Genomic DNA, 20329 nt, shown 5'->3' with positions numbered 1-20329 from the left:
CTGAGAGCAGCATGAACGCACGCATTCAGGCGAGAGACCTTTTCAGTGCACCCACTGCAGTAAGAGTTTTACTCATTCCTCCAACCTTCAACTCCACCTTCGCACACACTCCTCACGCAAGGACTACAAATGCCCCTACTGCTCGAAGGAGTTTGTCATGCACTCCTACTTGCAGAGGCATATCCGCACCCACGGCACTGGCGTTTCCCTGCCATGCCCAGGTGGTGGAGGTAAAGACGGCGTGGCTGTGAAAGCCAGTGTTGGAGGAGTAACCACCACCACAACCCTGCTGAACCCCATCACCCTGGAAGCCTCAGGAAACAATGGCAGTCTGATTGTATCCCAACCAGCACTTAATATTCCCCCCAACACCTCCCAGAACTACTTCATGATACAGACAGCAAGCGGCCTGCAGCTCATTCCTCTGTCAACGCCTACGCCAGTCCAGCCACCACCTCCTCCGCCACCACCGCAACAGTCCCAGCCTCAAAACTTCCTCCTCTTGCAGTGCCCCTCCAACAACGGCAGCCAGTCCAGCCTGATTCTCCTCCCCACAGCAAACAACCCTCCACCAGCTCCAGAGCCTCAGTCCCTCCCCATGCTTCAGACTATCCAAGCATTCCAGCCTGTGCTTAACCAAAACCAGACTCAGATACCCCAGTTTCCATCTGTATCACAGCAACAACAAATCATAATTACTAACAACAGTAACAATGCACACACTCCAGTTGCCACACCAATGCACAACCTCTCAGCCAGCTCCCTACTTACGAAGCCAATACTGGGGAAGAGCACACGGACTGCACGAGGCAGACGGGGGCGCAAACCAAAAGCTACACTTCTGAAATCGGCCCCAACCCCAGTCAGTCACACTGCAGGCGGAGCTGCTGCAGTAACAAACTCTAATGTGACCAGTGGCACCCAGACTGTTACTGCTGCTAATACTACCACAAACTCATCTTCTCTACCCACAACATCTGACACCATTACCCCGACTCTGTCATCCCCTGCCACTGTAGCCCCCATAGCGGATACCTCAGGACCCTTGCCGACTGTTACCATGGTTACACCAGCCACCACAGTAGCTGCAGCATCAGATTCTGCTCCTGTCCCTGCAGAAAGGAAACCTCATTCCACTGTGGAGCAAATGAGGACTGGGGAAACTTTGTCAGGGAAAGAGTTTGTGTTGTGTTTTGATAATGAAGAACAGGCAAAGGAGGGGATGAATATCGGGGAGGCCGGGGAGTCATACGTGCTGCAGTTTGAAGGGAATTCATCTGGGGAGGCAATCGATGAAGGAATGGGTGGAGAGGGAAAGTCACTCGTGCTGCAGTTCAAGACAGATGTGCCAGGTGAAGAGGAAAAAGGGGTAGATAAGGGAGGGATGATGTCACTCCTGCAAGAATGGAGTGGAGAAAAGCAGGATGGGAGACAATCGGGAGGGGATGGCAGCCAGGGGGAGTCGTATGTCCTTCATTTCCACACTGACACACAGGATAGTGGTTCAACCAGTGCTACCTTCAGCCAAGGGCAGGACAACAGCCTGCAGCTTTCGTGCACATCTACCCAAGGCTTAGTACCCCTTAATGGGCAGGAGGTGGTGTTTGAGCTGGGGGGTGAGACCAAGCTGGAACAGGAAACTGAGGAAGGCATGCAGATGATAGCCCTGATAGAAGGTGAAGGAGGAATGATAGGAGAGGAGGGCCGAGGTTGCAGTACTGGAAGTGGCACAGTTACTGAGGGTGGAGGAGGAATGGAAAGTATCTTTCAGCTGGAAAGTGGAGATGAAATTGTAATAATTGAAGTCAGCACCAGCAGCTTAAGAGAAGGGGGAATGGAGAGAGAAGGGGACGGGGAGATCCCACAAAGTAGCGAGGTGAAATATGAAGGTGTAACAGCAGAGGCCAAGGAAAAGTCTACAAAGGAAGTGAACTCTGCAGTCAGCTCAGAGGAAGATGCACTGAATGGACCTAGCTCTAAACCTAAAGAGGTGCAGTTCTCTAACTGAGAACGGTGTGCATGTTAGAGACGAATAAAGCGTATGTATGAGTAAATGCCTCACTTTTTGTGGGCTGTTTGTTAGCACTTTATAGTCAGTTGAGTTCTCATGCAAGTGAGCGAGGACATGCAGTTAGATGAGTACTGTGTTGTAATGCCATGCCAAATGTTATACATTTAAATAGGCTGTACATGGACCTCAGAATATTCCTAAAGATTAGTTTAAATGATACTGTCGTTGGCAGTTTTATTAAGTAAATATGTTTTTTGTGAATAAATGTTGTATATTGCCTACTTTCTTCACAATGTTAATAGTAACTAATAATTAATAAATCTGTTAATACCTTTTGTCATTTGGATTTTTAATTATTTTTACTACTTGTAGGTAGGGTGTCCACATCCCAACAAACAAAATGTTGAACAAAGAGTGTGTTAATATTGTTTAGTTGTATTTCACCTGCTGTTTAGTTTCAGTTCAGGGATACATCCAGAGTTAAGCACGTCCATTTCTGAGGTACATACAAGCCACAAGGCAGGATGACTGGTCAGGTGTCAAATTCATTTCAGTTCATGGACTGCATGCCACCACTAAAGGCATAAAATTAATAAGAGCAACCCTTTTTTTTTAAAGTAATAGTAAAAGCCCACATCGCAGCACCACAAATAGCCTTTGATTATACACTCACACGACTATTTCTTAGATATACCTTGCAAGTACTGAGTTAGACCCTCTTTTGACTTCAGCACAGCCTTAAATCTTTGTGGCACAGATTCAACAAGGTGCTGGAAACATTCCTCAGAGATTTTGCATCACAAAAATGCATCACAGATAGCATCTGCAGATTCGTCGGATGCATGATGTAAACCTCCTGTTCCACCACAAAGGTGCTCTGTTGGATTGAGATCTGGTGACTGTTGGGGGCCATTTGAGTGCACTGAACTCACTGTCAGGGTCAGCAACAGTCCACATAAATGTGATGGGCAATCAACTTTGATGAGGGTCATTTGGCTCAAGTCACTTTGCTATTTCAAATTTTTGCTTTTAAAAATGATATGCTCCAGCTGCAGAAATGGGCAGTTGATTGTGAACACACAATATCCATATTTTCAAGTAGTGTCATGCTTTAACACTAGCACACGTTGATGAATGACCTGCTTATGGTGTTAGTGAGACATGAGAGTTACTTCCCAAAACGTGACTTGCAATAAATCATCCGCACCAGGATTGCTACACTAAACTACTTTGAACTGAATAATTATTCAAATTCAAATTTTATTTGTCACAACCATACACAGTATGACATGGGGGTGAAATGCTTGTAGCTGTACAATGCCCGACCATTAAATGACAGAAGAAAAGTTTTACAATATTTACAATTTACAGTTTACTACAAAATTTACAAATTAACTTAGGAATTTACAGGAAAGAATGTGCAAATAGCAGAAGAGATTATAAAGATTATAAATATTATAAATTATAGGAAATGTGTGGTTGTGCGTGTGGTGATGTGATGTGTGTGAGAGTCCAGTCTTATAGTGACGTGTGTGGGAGAGTCCAGTCCTACACCTGGTTCAGGGCCCGAATAGCCTGGGGGAAGAAGCTCCTCCTCATTCTCTCTGTTTTGGCCTTAAGGGAGCGGAAGCGCTTCCCAGACCTCAACAGTGAGAAGAGTCCATTGTTGGGATGGGAGAGGTCCATCATAATCTTCCTAGCTTTGGACTTGCACCGCTTGGTGTATTAAACTGAGGTTGCACTGTAATAACTTTTGGTCTTTAAGTTTTTTTATCACAAAATAGTATGAATCAATGTAACTTATAGTTGGACTGTATCAGGAGAATTCAGCTGAGAGGGCAAAGTGACTTTACTGGGATTGGACTGGATCCGTGAGGCTCATCCATAACACTGATGAATAAAACAGTTTGATACGATTTGAGCTTTGTTGTATTTTCCCGCACAACAAAGATCGGTCTTTAGTAGATGGACATGGTCAACAATAATACTCAGGTAGATACTAACACTCTGTGTGAATGGGTGCAAATGGGTAAATGAGGCAAGCAGTTGTAAAATGCTTTGACTGCTTGGAGTTAATAAGAACCAGATCATTTACCATTTATTTGTTACTAAAGAACTAAGTATACAAACGAAATATACCCCACACCATTACACCACCACCTCCAGACTGAACTGTACATACAAGGCAGGAGGGTTCCACAAGATCATATTATTTACACCAACCTCTGCATACCATCTCATCTGAATGTTCCAGCAGAAATCAAGACTCACCGGACCACACAACTTTTTTCCAATCATCTATTGTCCGGTTTTGGTGAGTCTGTGTGAACTGTAGCCTCGGTTTCCTGTTCTTAACTAACAGGAGTGGCACCTGGTGTGGAATTCTGCTGCTGTATACCATCTGCTTCGAGGTTTGACTTGTTCATTCAGACATGCTGCATGCCTCAATCATGACAAGTGGTTTATTTGACTTTTGCCTTCCTGTCAGCTTCATGAGGTCTGATTATTCTTCTCTGATATCTGGCATCAACAGGGCATTTTCATTCAAGTGCCGCGCACTGGATATTTTCTCTTTTTCAAACCATTCTCTGTAAACCCTAAGTGCGTGCGAGAGAAAATCTCAGTAGATCAGCAGTTTTCCAAAATGCTTAAACCAGCCTGGCTGTAGTTTTGGCCATGCCTACAGACCTAAATGCATTGAGTTGGTGCCATGGGCTTGACTGGTTTAATGCTTGCATTAAGAAGCAGTTAAACAGGTGTACCTAATAAAGTGGCATACAGCAGCGACTTTGCCACTGTAACTCCATCTAGACTGGAACTTGGTTGACGTCACAGCGGCCACCAGACGTACGCAGCGCTGTCACGTTGCGTTCGCTATTCACGTAACAGTTGCGCAGTGTAAGTTTTACGTACGCAAATGGCGTAGGCAGCCACATTGAAAGCGTATAACGGGCATAAAATAGAGTAAGCTTGTATTCATAATTCCCTTCTTTCTGCAAGAAAACATATGATGGTCATTCAGTGAAACGTACCAAACGTACACGGGCTAAAAACCAACAGAAACGCACAGAGCGCGTTTCCCACCTTTCAGCTTGATCTGAGGTACTCTGTGCAGAAGGTAAGCGAATCTGGGGGTTAAATGTGTCAGGAGACCGCAGCACTTCGTAATAACCATATAAGGATTAGAACCAGGTCTTTTCGCTTTCGAGTGTACCTTTGATGATCTCTGTTAAATGTAAAGACGAAAGCTTGATGTATGTGAATTATACAGTACTGAAAAACGGTGCTGCAGGCTGCAAATCCCCCATAATCTCCATCTGCCTTTGTTGCTTGGAGCCAGCGTGGGTGTGCTGTTACAATGCAACTACTGGCTCAGTGGAAGCGAAGTCTAGTCCATTTCATAGTTTTGAAATGTATTGACCTATTTTAACTACGTCACGTTTGTCATACTATGTGTTTAAAAAAACACTAACCAGTATCTTACTGTCCAACAAAATCATCCACAAGCGTTTCACCAGAATTACATCCTCCTATCCATCCACTCCTCTTCAAGGCTCCCTGTGCAGACGGTGTGGATGCTGAAGTTTGCAACGTAAGACAGCGTTGGAGCAGGCCAGCTGTTTGAGCAAAAAGCCTAAATATGGTGAGGCTGGAGCTTGACCAGGTGGTGATAAAGAGGATGAAGGAGGAGGACATCGAAATTGTGAAAGCCCTTATCAAGGTTTGTATTTAGACAATGCTTTGGGCTTCATCATGTTGGGTATTAAGTCAAATCCTTTTGAGGTTAGTGCCCTTTATTTTTTTAAAAAGTGCATGAATTTCTTTGCAGGAGGGCTGCGAGGGCACGGAAAATCGTCTCATCCTCCACATCCTCACTCGCCCACTCTGCCTTTTCATCCTGGCTGTGTTTTCCTCAATTCTGCGCTGCCTTGTCCACTCTTTCATCCTGGCCCTTGCTATACCTGTCTTCCTGTTAATTGTCTTTCTCAAAATCACCATGCCGCGGTCAACCGGGGTCCTGGGCAGCAGCCGGCCCTACTGGGACTATGTGGGTAGCAGCTACAGAGAGGCACAGGATGACACCCTGCAGAATCCCTACTGCCGGATCAGTGGCAAGACACCATTTACAAAAAAGGTTAGTCTGTTGACTTGCTTAAATTCACTTTTTTTGGAGCAGTTTTTATTTAAGACTAGTTGCTAAATATTACTTCTGTTCAGCCAAAGCGCCGAGCTGGATCCAAAGACAAGGACAAAGAGACGACAACAGAAAAGATCACTCCAGAGAGGGAGCAGGCAGCAGGGCAGGTCTGGCTGGCAGAGTGTGAGGGAGATATCCTGGGCTGCATCTTCCGGGAGGGCGAGACACGAGCGGGCATCAGCAGGATTTGCAGGCTGGTGACAGGCTCCTGGTACCGCAGGGAGGGCCTCGGTCGGCTGCTTGTCCAAAGCCTGGAGCAGAGAGAGAGGGAGACAGGGGCACACAGAGTGTATGCACACGTCCCCTACCCCTCAAAGTTGGGGGAAGCCTTCTTCAGGAAACTGGGTTATCGCCAGCTTGGAGTGGAAACTAGTGATGAAGATGATATGGAACTGAAACAAGAGAGTCCTGAGAGAGGCTTCCTGGGCTACCCCCTCACTAAAGTGTATTACAAAGACTTGTGATTGAGTTTTAATGGACACGTGCAGTTTAAAAGGTAAAGAAGTGCGTCTGATTTCTGCGGCAGCATGTTCAAGTATTTCATTTTTGTAATCTTTGTGTTATTTATTCGATTATTTATTGAGTGTGCTGCTATCCCGAGGATTCATTGTTTTGAGTTTATTTTTTATCATCTCGTCATTTTCATTTAGATGAAAAACGGATTCTTTATTTAATCATTCAAAGATTGCATGATCATGCCTCAGCTGTGCTGTTCTCTGAGCATTTGTAATAAAGTAATAACTACATTTCATATCTGTTAGCTGTGTTTGTGCAGTTCCTTTTCTTAAGCAAAATCAACACTGTAAAAGGTGCGTGTGTGTGCGCGTGTGAGTGTGTGAGACTGCACGCATTTCTTTGTGTGAAACCAAACAGATGTGTAGGAGGCTGTACAGTTACTGTATAGGAAGTATGTGCGGTTTCGTGAATATGCAGAATTTATCTACTTTTATCTCTGCACTCCCTGACTGCCGCTGCTCACCTTCGTAATAGCTTGTGGGTCGATGAGGCTGCAAAAACAGCACAACCTCAATAACGTTTTCTTCCACTTTTAGTTTTCTATGTTATATTTTAGGCGATGGTAAAGTTATCAATCGCAAAGAGAGTGCATACTTTAATGCTAGTGTTAATTGATAAAATATATAGTGCTTTAACAATGCGTTCTTGTTCAATTATACATTATATTTCCTTAATGAAGAGGAAATAAATCATTATTTTCCACTTTCATTCATTTTAATTTATACACTAGAAACTGTATTATCTTTTTTTTAAATTAGAAGCTATTGTGGGTCACAGCATCATAAATGCAAGGATTTTTTGTTTTTTTCCATTTAAATTTACGTTATCACTAAAATACTACATGTAGATTCATTCTGCAGAAAGTAGCTATTAGCTGCATCCCCAAAATACTGAGTTATTACAAAGATTTAATCAAAATCAGTTATGCTTTCATTTGTATGGAGATTGTAGCACGCTATGTAAAAGTTATACATAGATATTATGACTTGAGCATGTGTGTGGTTTGCAGGTGAATGGCAGTTTATATGACTAAGTGGGGAAATGCACACAACCCCCCTGCTTGAGGCTAACCTTAATATGGTTAGCAGCCCTCACGCTTGCATTGCGAGTCTACCCCACTGCTAACCTCAGACGATGTCAGTATAGCATCAATCTGCCACACATAAACACCACAGGATGTTTGTGCAGTGTTAATGTGTGTGGGAAGGAGGCATATCACACCTGATGTGAAGGCAAATATAGGCCTATACTTTGCTGCTAAATCATGCAAGCCAAGCCATAGTGGAAAATCGCCGTCCTTTAATTAACTTAAATGACAAAGCTGAAACACCTAGTAACACAGCGGTGTTGTAGCATGCACGAGTAAGTGTGTGGTCAGGGCATTTTCGCCTTGTAAAAGCTGTAGTCTTTACTTGTGACACTTCTCGGTCATCATCAGGTTGTTTCCACGTGACTGCCAAACAGTAGACACCTGTAAGCTGGGCCTCTACCCGCCTGATCTGTAGCTATTATTGTTGTCAGGAAACAGATGTGAGTTCACACACTGGAAAGAAAGTCTGTTTGTGACTGTGGTCATATGCGTCTGCACGGTATGGCTGTGTGAGTGTGTATGTGTGTGTGTGCCTGTGCGCGCATGAGCAGGGTGTGGGCGGGTGGGTTTCGGAAAGTATGACTTGGCATTTCTTACACCCGGTCCCCCCCATCCTCGACTACGGTTTAAATGCATGTCTGGCCATACGGTACTACTCCAGCACACACACACACACATTCATACAGTGCACAGGAGGGGTGGTAGTGCACGCATGAGTGTTCATGAGTGACTGTGAGATGACCTTGGTCAACTGTGGTCAAACCCAGAGAGGTGGTTGGGAAGTGGTTACATATAGTTTGGCATTTGATCAGCCTCTTGAAGTCCAGAAAAGACACATGCGCTCAAGATCAAATGTGCAGAGACATTAGGCTTAGTGCGCTGTCAGAGTAATGCAATATGATGTGAGGTTGTTCAGTGCATGTAGACACACACACACACATGAATCACTCTAAATTTGGGGGCACCACACAATCACAGGATAAATTAGATAAATTTGTTCCAGATGATGTATAACATATAGACTGTGTTAATGACATGCTCATACAGATGGCCAACACACACATGCTTGCACACATACACACACAGATGAGCGCCAAAAACAGCCACCCTGGGAAACGGTGAATTCCCCAAACCACAGAGTGCATGAGAGGGTGAGGGGAGTCATGGGAAAGCAGGATGCCTGCATGCAGTGCCACTGAGTGAGCAGACTGGGCCCAAGCTAAAACAGACTGAGCAAAAAAGAAGCAAAATAATACACATCCTGATTTGGCACCGAACCGATGACAGCATCTGAAGGTTCAAAGGCTTGTGAGTGCGATTTATCCACACGCTGTGGTCGGTCAGCTGGCCAGCCAGTCCGGCAGGCACGTAGGACGAGGTGGGTCGATTACAGGTCTGCTCCCATCCTGACACAGTTTGGGAAAACCCAGATGAAAATACAAAATACGTGTTACGTCTGGGAACGCCTGTAACTCCACCAAATCTTGGGGCCCCTGAGGAAGTGGGGAGGGGGGACCAGCTAGGTGGAAAAGACTGAATAGCACTGTAAATCAAGGTGAGACGGTATCTGGAAGCTTTTACTTGATGATATGGCAAAAACAAACAGTTGAGAGCCTGTGACTGCATGAGTCTTAAGTGTCTGGAAAGTTCCATCCAGTTGGCTCCATTTACTGACGTCTGTAAAAACTCCAAAGGTTACAAATCACGTCAAACGCTCATCTCATGTGTGGTCACTCGGATTATTTTTTAAAATCTGCGTTGTGTAATCTCCCCCTCCAATAAAATTCCTTTATTGCCTTTCACCAAAAGAATGGTTTCACTTTAATCATTGTTTAAACAGATGTCAAATTCTTTAAATAAACATAAGAACCACGAAGCATTCAAAAAGAAAACATTTGGCCAGTGAGTAATCCAATTACAACTTTAATTGCTTAGCAGCAGCACGGTGTAATCCAGCCGTCTCTTCTGTATCACGCCTCCCCAAATTATCTTTGAAAAATCATTCTGTCCAACCAGATGCTGCCTTGTGTTGTATGCAGGATGTTTATGTTTAGAGGTATATCTTCTCAGTTCCCTCCCTTTAACCCCCCAACACACACACACACACATACACACACACAAACACACTTTCACTCTTTCTCATTTACCTTCCTTTATGCTACCCAAGCCCGACGAGTGGCAAAGCGCGTCTTTTGAAATGATTGCAAAGCTAGACAGGTGAGCAAAATGGATATATTATATTTATATGTTGCATTTATCGTTCCAAACAACAACTATTTGACCAAATTGTGCGTGCAAACTATTTAATTAAGAAAAAAAAGAACGCTTTTTTTTATAGTTCTTTTACCACGCTACGATACTTTTGATGCCATTATAAGATTTGTCATTGGAAATCTGTTTCAATAATTATGACCCTTTACTCGTGAGTTATATCAGGGTTTCAGTATTAACAAGTGATGAATAACTGTCCTGCTTTCACTAAAAGTCGTGAAACTGAGAGTGAGAAAAGGTTTGTGAGTGAACGTAAGCCGCTTTCTGACTGTCCATCACTTGTGTTTGGTTAACCACAGGTTTTGCATGCATTACTTGTGCTAACTTAAGAGATAAAACTTGTATTAATGAGCGACTCATCTAAGTAGTAATAAGAATTAGTCTCAGACCTTAGTGGTGTAAAATTATTAATTGTGCGAATGACTAGGGAAACTTTCTGACACCACAAAGCTGCCACACCTTTTGCACTGAAATGTTGACTGATAAATTCAACATAGCGTGCTTTTAAATTGTATCTTGTTTTTTTTTTAATCTGTGCTGTGTCTACTGCAGTGTGCTCTTTAATGTTTTCTCCCTTTATTTCAGTATGCTTTTGCCCAGAAAAAAGTTCCTCTATCATTACAAGAATGTGCGCTGGGCAAGGGGCCGGCATGAAACATACCTCTGTTTTGTAGTAAAAAGACGAGTAGGGCCTGACTCCTTGTCCTTTGACTTTGGACACCTCCGCAATCGCAATGGCTGCCATGTAGAGGTAGGTAAAGTGGGAGAAGATATGAAAAGGGTCTGCTCAGTAGCAAGAGAGAAAACAGCAATTGAATGAAGGCTGTATAATGATTATTTTATTCTTATTTTTCTCTGCAGCTGCTGTTCCTGCGCCACCTTAGTACATTATGCCCTGGTCTATCTGGGTATGGATTTCATGGGGAGAGGAGGGTCAGCTACTCTATCACCTGGTTCTGCTCCTGGTCTCCCTGTGCAAACTGCTCTTCCAGACTGGCCCAGTTCCTCAAACAGACACCCAACCTTCGCCTCAGGATCTTTGTCTCTCGTCTTTACTTCTGTGACATGGAGGACAGTCGTGAAAGAGAGGGTCTCAGGCTGCTTAAAAAAGTCGGCGTGCACATCACAGTCATGAGTTACAAAGGTGGATGAATGAATTTATGCATATGTGGGCGATAAACAGAAAAAGTAGAGACATATTTGACTTTAGAGTTGTGCACTATTCCCTAAAATAGTCCTTTCCTGGATATCAGTAACAATTGTTTATTTTGCTAATTGTTTTAAGACTTCTTCTACTGCTGGCAGACTTTTGTGGCTCAGCAAAGCAAATTTAAGGCCTGGGAAGATCTGCATCGAAACTCAGTACGTCTGGCCAGAAAACTCAACCGCATCCTCCAGGTATAACATGTAACACACAACATATTTTCCCTCAGGCAAGCAGGATGAGGCCAATCGAAATAATGATGTGTTCAGAATGATAATAATGTCCTGTTCTGCCTTTTCTCTTTCAGCCCTGTGACACAGAAGATTTAAGAGATGCCTTCAAGCTTCTTGGACTGTAAAACAAACCTGTGGCTGCCTCTGAAGTTAGCATTAAGTCTATTATTAAGTCTGATGAGAAAAAGATATGTTGGTGTTGGACCATCACTACAAGAGCTAAACTGAGAATTAGAAAAACTGAGAAAAAAATGCTTTCAAGTTGTGGCAAGGCTTGTAACATTGGGTAGCTGCTGCTTGCTGTATCTGTAGCGAAGTCAAATAAAGTACTTTACAATCAGATACTGGATTGTGTTATTGATTGCGAACGGTAATCATTATTAATGTTATAGTTTTATAGTACCAATTATTCTGGGCCGATAAGCTAACTACCGGTAGGTAGTAGCTACCTTAACCCACAACTGTACTGGAATAGTTTTTAACTGTACTCTGGCAATAAAGTCGAAAAACAAAGGTCGTAATCAAAGCAGCAAAGGCTTAATATCAAAATTTTAAAGTTAAACCGAAAACAATCCCATAATACAACCAAGAGCTATTAATCATTTGATTTGTTCCTTTTGATCTAGCGTAGAAAATGTGTGCGTAACACCCCTTTAATGTAGCAACGTGTCGGTAGCAATGGCGCAGAGGGACCCGCTTATGCGCAAATACACCGTCTATTACGGTCAAATAGCCGTTAACGCGGCGCGGACACACCACACCGTCACCATCACCGCCACCGGCGTACTCCGACTGAGTAAAAGTCAAGATGGCGACTGATGGTCAGTTCGAATATGAGTCGATCCTCTGTGTCAAACCTGAAGTCAACGTTTACCGAATCCCACCGAGAACATCTAACCGGGCTATCAGGTGAGGGATGGGGGAGGTTTCTGACCCAGCGCTCGCTTGCTGCTGCCTTTAGAAGCCGTTGCCTCAGCGACCTGCCTACCAACCTACCCAGCTCATCCGCTAGTCACGAAGCCTCACGTAGCGGCGGCGGTAGTTTATGAGCAGGTTGTTTTTGGGTGTGTATTTACAAGGTCATAGGGTTGTACTGGGCCCTGTTAGCCCACTTAACAACGACTGTATCGGATCGGCTACATCCCTCTCGGTTTGTCTGTGTTCGTGCTTTCATCCTGTGACACATCAGGAGAGATCTGGCACTTAAAATCAGCTATCAGCTGAGAACAGCGTGCTACACGTCCTAATTTCGCTAGTTTGTCGTTTAAGTACAAACAGAAGAGCATCCCTGAGGCTGCAGAGAGGCTAGAGTCCTCCTCAAGGACGCTTGAACATTGTTTGATGTTGCTCCATGTCAAGGGGTTAAACATGGGCTGTCCTGGCTCATAGCCAATGTGGTCACCTCAATCCATTGTTATGTCTTTACTGTGCAGATAATGCATATGTTATAAAGAGGTCGATATTGGTTTGTTTACCCCATTTTTCATTGGCTGGTCCTATCAGCATGACCTGCTGCAGCTGCTTCTGACTGGACATTACACCAACCAAACAGTAGCATGTGCCTCAGGTCCCATGAGCCACAGGATTGGTTAACCGCTGACCATATGTATTGTGAGTAAGGGTGATGATGTAATATTTCATCCCCATGTCTCAGTGAAATGTCTTAGTCACGTTTTGCACACGTAGAAAATGAGTGTGTCTGAGTATGACAAATCATAACAGTAACTTTCCTGTGTCTTGCTTATTCACCTCCTCTGTCAACATCAGTCTGAGTAAACTGTCAACAATTCACCTACATCACAACATCTACCTCTGTGTGTGTGTGCGTGTCTTAGGGCTGCTGATTGGAAGCTGGATGCTCCTGACTGGACGGGACGCATGCGTGTGACGGCCCGGGGCAAAGTAGCCTACGTGAAATTGGAAGACAAAGTCTCTGGTGAGAGACGAGCAGACAGGGCAGCGCCATTGTTTACCGGGCTGTCGCTGCTATAAATCACTTCACTGTATAGTCTCCTGTTTGTCACCCTGCCCCTCTGTTACTCATCGATTCCAAGGTGACCCAGCCTGCAGCCGAGTGAGCAGTCTGGAGGCTGCATCAGTGCATTTTTTAGAAACTTAATGTCCTTGTTTTCTGTAAAATACACCTTTTGTTTTCCATTCACGTAACATGGCAACAATTACAAGTTCTGGTCTGATTCTTTAAATCCTAAAGAAAGGTGGTTTATTTACTACCTCCTTCAGCATAGGATACAAGTAATGTCCTGCAGAACAATCAGAATAACAAATAGGTGATGCAGATCGTGTAAATTTGAATTAACATAACCTGATGATATGTTTTGAACCTGGAATAGCAGCCTTTAAATGTGGACACAGAACTGCTGTGATAAAATCTTCATCATGAAGTAAATCATTTAGAAAATCAAGATTATTCAATTCAGTTTTATTTATCTAACTCTAAAACACAAGAACAAACACCTCAAGGTGCTTTATATTATAAGGTAAAGTACCTACAATAATGCAGTGTAAATCCCACCAATCAACTAACCCATTTTGAGCAAAGATTTGGTGACAGTGGGAAGGAAAAACTCCCTTTTAGCTGGAAGAAACCAGGCCCAGGTAGGAGCAGCCATCTGCTGCGACCAACTGGGGGTGATGGGGAGAAGACACAATGTGAAAGAGATTCATAGCTGTATTAAAATGACCAAAGTGAGTTTAAGGTTTACAGTAATTGAGCTTGAATACGTTATAGTACCATGCAAAAGTTGTTGTTGTTTTTTATGGACATTGACTACTTTTTGGTTCATTTTCGGTCCAGTCCCTGTACCTGACCATTTTCAGAGAAATGTTTTTTTTCTGTTTGTTTGTTAAGCTGCTTAACATTGACCTGTGACTCATTCAAGCATAAAAAAAGACACCTGACTCAAGTGACAAACCAGTGTTGTGTCTACACATAACACTTAGGAAAGAACCCAGTTTAATTTGTACCTTTAGGCACTTTGTCACAAAAACACATAATTTGTTCCCATGTCTTTAGTTAAATCTACAGTAAATGCCAAAAATAACACCGTTGGAGAGCACAAAATAGTATTTTTTGTACCAGCAAGGTGATTCCCAAAAATTTGGCCTATGTCAGCATGGTGTGTAGTGTATCCTTAAAAAATGAGTAAACTGGATGAGAGTAGAGGAAAAAAGAAAAAGTGGGAGGTGTAAGACACTGTCTAAAGCAGATGAACAGAAAGCCTTGTCCTTAAGAGGAAAAACTACAGCAAAGACCTGAAATTTGCAGTTCAAGTCATCAGTATGTACGGAGGAGGTACAACAGCCATCTCCAAAACGTGTAGAAGACTCTGCCATGGTTTGGGGCTGCATTTCAGCCAATGATGTTGGTGAACTTGTCCAAATCGATTGAATTATGAAAACAAAGAAGTACCATCAGATTTTGATAATATAAAGAAATGATGAGGGATACTCAGGATGTTTGCATAGGACTGTATATCCGTTGTTGTATTGCTGCCTTTAAGATTATCATGAATTCATCTGACCTGAATCACATAAACCTTTATTAAAGTAAGTGAGGACATGATGACCAACTAATCTGAGTATGACCGGGATTTTTACTGACTTTATAGGCTATATATTCCTGTTTATTTAAAACCACCTGAAACATATTGCAACATACAAAGCTATAGGTGAGTATCTAAAATAAGCTTTTTGTAGTCCATCTTCAGGGCCCTGTAGTTTCAACACAGTCGACATCAATGATGTCATCGTCACATTGTTTAAGAGACTTTTGTGAGTGCAGTCAGATTCTCACCAGCTCCACACTTATTTAATTATTCTCCTTCACATCTGTCCTTTACCTCGTGGCATTTTCCATCAAACCTTCAGACTGTTTTGCCAAGCTGATAACGAACACATATCTTTTCAGGGGAGCTTTTTGCCCAAGCACCAGTGGACGAGTATCCTGGAGTTGCAATGGAAACAGTTAGCGACTCAAGCCGTTACTTTGTGCTGCGCATCATGGACGACAACGGTGGGTAAAACAATTATTGCTAAGCCATAAAATATTGAAAAAAAATGTGTTTGAACAGGATACAAGGACATTATCCGGATTGATGTGGGTTTTTTTTAAAAGTCTAATAAATTTAAATTAAAGAATGTTGGGTATTTTTTTAAAGCCTTTAAAATATTTTTTATAGAATCACATACTGTCTGTTTTAGAGATTACTGAACTGTGGAGTAGCTGTATCCATAATTTGTTTCGCAAAGACAAAACTTTATTACATAATTCAAATTTCGTTCAGTCCTGATTTTTATTTTAAAGGTCTTCATTTTTAAAGTAATGCAGGGACAGTGATCATTACAGAAGTTCTGTTTCTGTACAGCACATTTTCAGCCAGTTTGTGCTACGGTGTGCAGGTCATTCTGAGAGACCTGTGGGTTTATTTTGTTTGTTATTACTGCTGTAACTTGATTGTTGTCTTTGTGTTTTTTTCTCAAAGGCCGCACTGCATTCATAGGCATTGGGTTTGGAGACCGAAGCGATGCCTTCGACTTCAATGTCGCACTTCAGGACCACTTTAAGTATGAAGCTGCTCTGTGAACACAGCTCTAATCATGACTAATTGAGTTGTCAGTGTATTTTTTTCCTTTAGTGTTTCCTAAGATACATTTTTGTATCACTGCTTTCCTCCCTTGCTTTCTTCAGGTGGGTGAAACAGGAAACTGAATTTAGCAAGCAGGCTCAGGCTCCAGACTCCACTCCAAAGCTGGACCTGGGCTTCAAAGAAGGACAGACCATTACTCTGAACATTGGGGTATTATTTATTTTCATAGAGTTTCATAGTACTAGTGTGGTGTTCAGGCCTTTTTCAAAGCTGTACAAATATGTCTCTGTCAAGCTCAAATGCATTGCATCGCATATATTTACTGCTAGGTTTAAAAAAGCATCAATCATACTGGATATACCCTCATTCATGCACAGATTTTGTTTCCTTCCATCTATATCTTATCTAGCAATCGAAAAAGAAGGACAGGTCTCGTCCACAGAGTTCAGGCGGCTTTGGGCTCCTTCCGCCTCCCCCTGGGGGCAAACTGGCTCCACCCCCTTCTTCCAGATCAACAAATCATAACACACAACCATCAGCAGGAGGAAGTGACTCTGGTATGTAACAGTCCAACAACAACCCCATGTTTAATCTTCACCTCAATTTACAATGTTATGAGGTTAAGAAAAATATAAAGGAGGTTTCAGAACTAGGGCTGCGGTATATCATATCGTCCAGTATGATACCGGAATAAATTTTTACGTGATTTAAAAGCGTCGTATCGTGATATCAGCGATAGAGCGGCGCCATGTGTTTACATTCCCTAGCATGCACAATAAGAAAACAAGCCCAGGCATGTCTGACTGCGAGAGTCGCATGTCAGCTTCCGATGATGATTTAGTAAAAGAGGGAGCTACTTCACTGAACTCCAAACACAGCACAATGGAAGCAACAAACTTATTTCACCACTCGAGGCAAAAACAGATCGTTGAGTTCAAGAAGGCTGCAAAGGTGGAGATGCTAGCAGCTGGTGATGTGCAGCCCAAAAGTAAAACAAATGAGTCACATGAGTCGCTGGCTATACTCCATATGACAGGAGGAGCATATGTGGATGGAAATTACTGATGCGGTTACTCTGTAGAAAAGTAGGGCTTTAAGGAGCTGGTTAAAAGTTCTACTCAAGGTAGAACATCCCGGTTGAAATGAAATGCTGTTCACTTTCAGTTTTATAACATGACAAATCTGTGCACAGTCCTAAAGAGTTTCAAGTTGTGAATTTTTTTTAAACACCGCATAGGCTTCTTCATCGCTTACATTTGACTTAATGCTGTGTCACTACTACGCTCAAAATGATGCTTGCAATTCCACCAGGTGCAGCGCAGCAGCTCTGGTCTGCGATACTTAAAATAGCATCGGGTCAGCTTTTTTATAGAACGACTGTCAAGCTGCACAGAGCCAATAAGGAGGGCAGGAAGTCAGGTATAGAAATCTGGCCACTTTTCAAAATAATAGACCACATGCACAGTTTTCTGAAACTCTCCTGTTGTGATTTGAAGCCGTGCTAAAGGCAACAGAAAACCGCACTCGAGACACAGTCTCACAGACAAGCGGCAGGTGTATTTCAGGGGTTAATGTGAAGGTCGTGAATCTGTGCAGTTTGCTGGTTGAGCCCAGTTTTTAATTTATGTCAGAAGCAGTTTTTTTGATTTATAGTGCAAATGAAGGTGAACCTTATTACTCCATTAATGCTTCGAGTTTGGGCGCTGCTTTTTCATTTACAGTGGGGGATCTGACCTGCTTAAAGCAGAAGTCAAACTGAAAAAAAAATGCTTCCAGAAATGAATCAGAGTGTTAAAGATTAGTTCCTTGAGCTTGTCTGTTTCCATTGAAGCACAAGTCAGTCTTCATAGTTGATGTAGTGAGTACAGTGTTGCGCAGGTCTATTATCCAAAACTATGACACATATTTTTTTTAAATATCTTTCATTTAGAAAATAGTGTTTCCTGTAGCTTCTGTAGCATAGATGTTTACAGAGCTAAACTGTGTCATGGTTTTCTACACTCTTCTAGTGGTATCTAATCATGCGCGCGGTTTCGGTTTCGTGTATTAAGATTTGTAGATGCCTGTGTAAGATTTCCTCCGCCATCTGTATAGAGCAGAGGTGAATGTGTGTTTAAAGCACTGAAAAACATTCCAAAAGCTTGTCTATCTGAAATCATTGTCCTGTTAGTGGCGCGGTGTGTGTGGTTTGTCCAGAGTAAATGTGGGAAAAGACTCACTAGTTTTGAGTTTCAAGTGGAAATTTTCAATACTTTACCACCATTGTGTTTGGGTGGCGGCAGAAGTTTCAGAGGTCGAGATCTAGAAAGCTCAGTGCATAAAACTGAAACCGTGTGCATCACTGATACCACCAGGGTAAACTGGAAAATAGTGCGAATACCACTGTAAGTAAAAGTTGTAGGACAATATTTTTTTGTTATCTGGTGAAATTATATTTTTATCGATTGCTTAGAGCTGATGTATTATTTGAGAAATCCTTGTATTGACATTCAGATAACTTTTTTAATCCCTCAAAAAGACAATTTGTTTGCAGATTATAACATATGACGTGTATTAAAGTTTCAGATGTGCGTCTCTCTTTTTCTTTGATTTCAAACTGCCAGGGTGTTTGCTAGACCTGGACTCCAGTAACTCCAACTCTGTGGCTCCACCCAACCCCACCTCGACAGGCAGCTCTGACCTGTGGGGAGACTTTGATTCTGCATCCCCGAAGTGAGGAGAGAGTCCCCCTGTTTTTTTCTCCCTTTTCTCTGTAAATTTATGCAGCACTTTTTGCAACTTTCTTTTCCCGATTACGGGGTCCCGTATCTCTCCCTGCCAAGCAGGGTAAGCCCCTGTCGTAGTTTTATTTCTCTTGAATTCCTCCTACTTTGTTCTGACCTCACAGCACCGTCTTAATTACGCTTACAGCTACAGCTGCGGGCCAACTTGACATATTCAGCAGGCTCTGCATCCCCATCATTCACTCCATCTGCTTGGACTCTGTATTTGTCTAGATTCGCCCTGTAACAGTTTATTCCGCCAATTTTCCCGTTCTTACAGTGTTTTATTTGCTAATGATACACAATAGGAATATCAAGGGAGGCATAATCTTGTCATCAACATCTAATGATCTACTGAAATCTAATGAAATGTTCATGAATGACTTAAATGTACAGAGAATATTTATTTTAAATGTGTATATACATATATTGTAAGTGGTTTGTAATTATTGTTGTTGGTCTACGTCCTGTTTCTCCAAGTCTCCAGCAGCGGGACTGATTATATGCACTGACTGACGGTCGCATCTGTCTGTGTAGTTAGTAATTCATGAAATCCGCAGTGAACGCCATGATTGGCTCATGCTAGCTTCAGTTTATTGCAACGTTTACCGCATAAGGATTTTACTTGAAAGACTCCTGTTAAGTCGCAGCTGATTTAAAGAGCGGCCGTGCTCTTTAGCACTCTCTGCTCGGCTCTTGCGGTTCTGCAGCTGTCAAACACATATTCCACCGGGGACGGGCCGCGGGAGCCGCGCGCATTGTTTTAACCATAAATCAGGACACTTGGAAGCAGGAATGCTGGATGGGAGAGGGTGTAAGCAAAAGAAGGAGAGGCATCAAGTGCTTTTATCTTTGCCTCAGGGGGGAAGCAGAGATGATTTAGTCCGTGTTATGTCATCTTCACTCAGCACAGCTGTTAAAGTTGTGACTGGTGAGTCATTTAGGTCACGGCCTCTCTCCTCGTCAGTGAATCGCTCTGTGTTTCTGTCTCCGTAAGTGTTTATGAGAAGGGCGATCGGGTCGTGCTCAAGCACAGCGTGTTGTGCTGTACAGATGAGTTAAATGTGAACTCCAGTTCCATATCAAGGTGTTAAGCTATCAGCGGTATTGTGATGCAGACAAATGCAACGTGGAAATAAGATAGTCCGTGTTTGATGCAGTGTTTTGTTGTGATATTGTTGTGTACCCAGAGATGGATTATGTAAAAAATGATATCACACGCACATGTGTTGTAACAGATGTGCAGTGGAAAGTGGTGTGATAATGGATCAGAGAACAGAGTGTGTGTGAGTGTAAAGCCCCAAGGATGCTTGTCAGTGTTTGTTTATTGTCTAAATTATTTCTCCCAGATGTTACCTGTTATTCAAACCGTAAGTGTGTGTGCAAATGAATATGCAAAGAAAACTATAAAGAAAACACTTAATGGCCATAACTTTC

The 20329-nt window shown here is 42.7% G+C and overlaps 4 protein-coding genes and 1 long non-coding RNA gene across 6 annotated transcripts in view; 4 read left to right on the top strand and 1 right to left on the bottom strand.

Moving 5' to 3' along the window:
• Nucleotides 1-2346, top strand: part of znf628 (zinc finger protein 628) — a 10195-nt gene extending 7849 nt beyond the window's left edge. Inside the window, exon 9 of the mRNA XM_085471566.1 lies at nt 11-2346. Coding sequence (XP_085327692.1) covers nt 11-2008 — 1998 coding nt within the window. The 3' untranslated portion in view covers nt 2009-2346. The remainder of the gene's footprint in view (nt 1-10) is intronic.
• The window catches only part of LOC146698768 (uncharacterized), a 13853-nt gene extending 1408 nt beyond the window's left edge, over nt 1-12445 (bottom strand). The window contains exons 1-3 of the long non-coding RNA XR_014922716.1: nt 12381-12445; nt 11037-11144; nt 10748-10824 (exon numbers count right to left, since the gene is read on the bottom strand). This is a non-coding gene — a long non-coding RNA (uncharacterized LOC146698768). The remainder of the gene's footprint in view (nt 1-10747; nt 10825-11036; nt 11145-12380) is intronic.
• nat14 (N-acetyltransferase 14 (GCN5-related, putative)) lies at nt 4918-6960 on the top strand. 2 transcript variants are annotated; one of them, XM_085472698.1, is made up of 4 exons: nt 4918-5129; nt 5565-5732; nt 5841-6146; nt 6230-6960. In XM_085472698.1, the coding sequence occupies exons 2-4, from the start codon at nt 5652-5654 to the stop codon at nt 6671-6673; spliced, it is 831 nt and encodes a 276-aa protein (XP_085328824.1). In that variant the 5' UTR covers nt 4918-5129; nt 5565-5651; the 3' UTR covers nt 6674-6960. The 2 variants fall into 2 exon arrangements, with proteins under 2 accessions (XP_085328824.1, XP_085328825.1); XM_085472699.1 differs by having other exon boundaries at nt 5519-5732.
• On the top strand, nt 9784-11695 carry aicda (activation-induced cytidine deaminase). The gene is made up of 5 exons (XM_085471571.1): nt 9784-10032; nt 10672-10837; nt 10948-11230; nt 11372-11484; nt 11598-11695. Exons 1-5 carry the CDS (start codon nt 9971-9973, stop codon nt 11646-11648), a joined length of 675 nt encoding a protein of 224 aa, XP_085327697.1. The 5' UTR covers nt 9784-9970; the 3' UTR covers nt 11649-11695.
• On the top strand, nt 12170-20329 carry LOC146698767 (adaptin ear-binding coat-associated protein 1-like). Its single transcript, XM_085471568.1, has 7 exons — nt 12170-12432; nt 13359-13459; nt 15452-15556; nt 16026-16107; nt 16232-16340; nt 16540-16687; nt 18734-20329. Exons 1-7 carry the CDS (start codon nt 12332-12334, stop codon nt 18844-18846), a joined length of 759 nt encoding a protein of 252 aa, XP_085327694.1. The 5' UTR covers nt 12170-12331; the 3' UTR covers nt 18847-20329.

This window comes from Copadichromis virginalis, linkage group LG11 (assembly GCF_057382275.1).
Source record: "Copadichromis virginalis isolate Kocher_CV1m ecotype Utaka linkage group LG11, C_Virginalis_male_GT1.1, whole genome shotgun sequence".
Classification (NCBI taxonomy): Eukaryota; Metazoa; Chordata; class Actinopteri; order Cichliformes; family Cichlidae; genus Copadichromis; species Copadichromis virginalis.
This window is presented reverse-complemented; position numbering and strand designations above follow the sequence as displayed.

What these genes read in the sequence shown, in the direction of transcription:
- aicda (XM_085471571.1), top strand. Translation starts at nt 9,971, where the DNA reads ATGCTACCCAAGCCCGACGAGTGGCAAAGCGCGTCTTTTGAAATGATT. An exon ending in GCAATGGCTGCCATGTAGAG is followed by an intron (nt 10,838 to 10,947) that starts GTAGGTAAAGTG and finishes TTTTCTCTGCAG; the next exon opens with CTGCTGTTCCTGCGCCACCT. An exon ending in CACAGTCATGAGTTACAAAG is followed by an intron (nt 11,231 to 11,371) that starts GTGGATGAATGA and finishes AATTGTTTTAAG; the next exon opens with ACTTCTTCTACTGCTGGCAG.
- nat14 (XM_085472698.1), top strand. Translation starts at nt 5,652, where the DNA reads ATGGTGAGGCTGGAGCTTGACCAGGTGGTGATAAAGAGGATGAAGGAG. An exon ending in TTGTGAAAGCCCTTATCAAG is followed by an intron (nt 5,733 to 5,840) that starts GTTTGTATTTAG and finishes ATTTCTTTGCAG; the next exon opens with GAGGGCTGCGAGGGCACGGA. An exon ending in AGACACCATTTACAAAAAAG is followed by an intron (nt 6,147 to 6,229) that starts GTTAGTCTGTTG and finishes ACTTCTGTTCAG; the next exon opens with CCAAAGCGCCGAGCTGGATC.
- LOC146698767 (XM_085471568.1), top strand. Translation starts at nt 12,332, where the DNA reads ATGGCGACTGATGGTCAGTTCGAATATGAGTCGATCCTCTGTGTCAAA. An exon ending in CCATTACTCTGAACATTGGG is followed by an intron (nt 16,341 to 16,539) that starts GTATTATTTATT and finishes TATCTTATCTAG; the next exon opens with CAATCGAAAAAGAAGGACAG. An exon ending in AGCAGGAGGAAGTGACTCTG is followed by an intron (nt 16,688 to 18,733) that starts GTATGTAACAGT and finishes TCAAACTGCCAG; the next exon opens with GGTGTTTGCTAGACCTGGAC.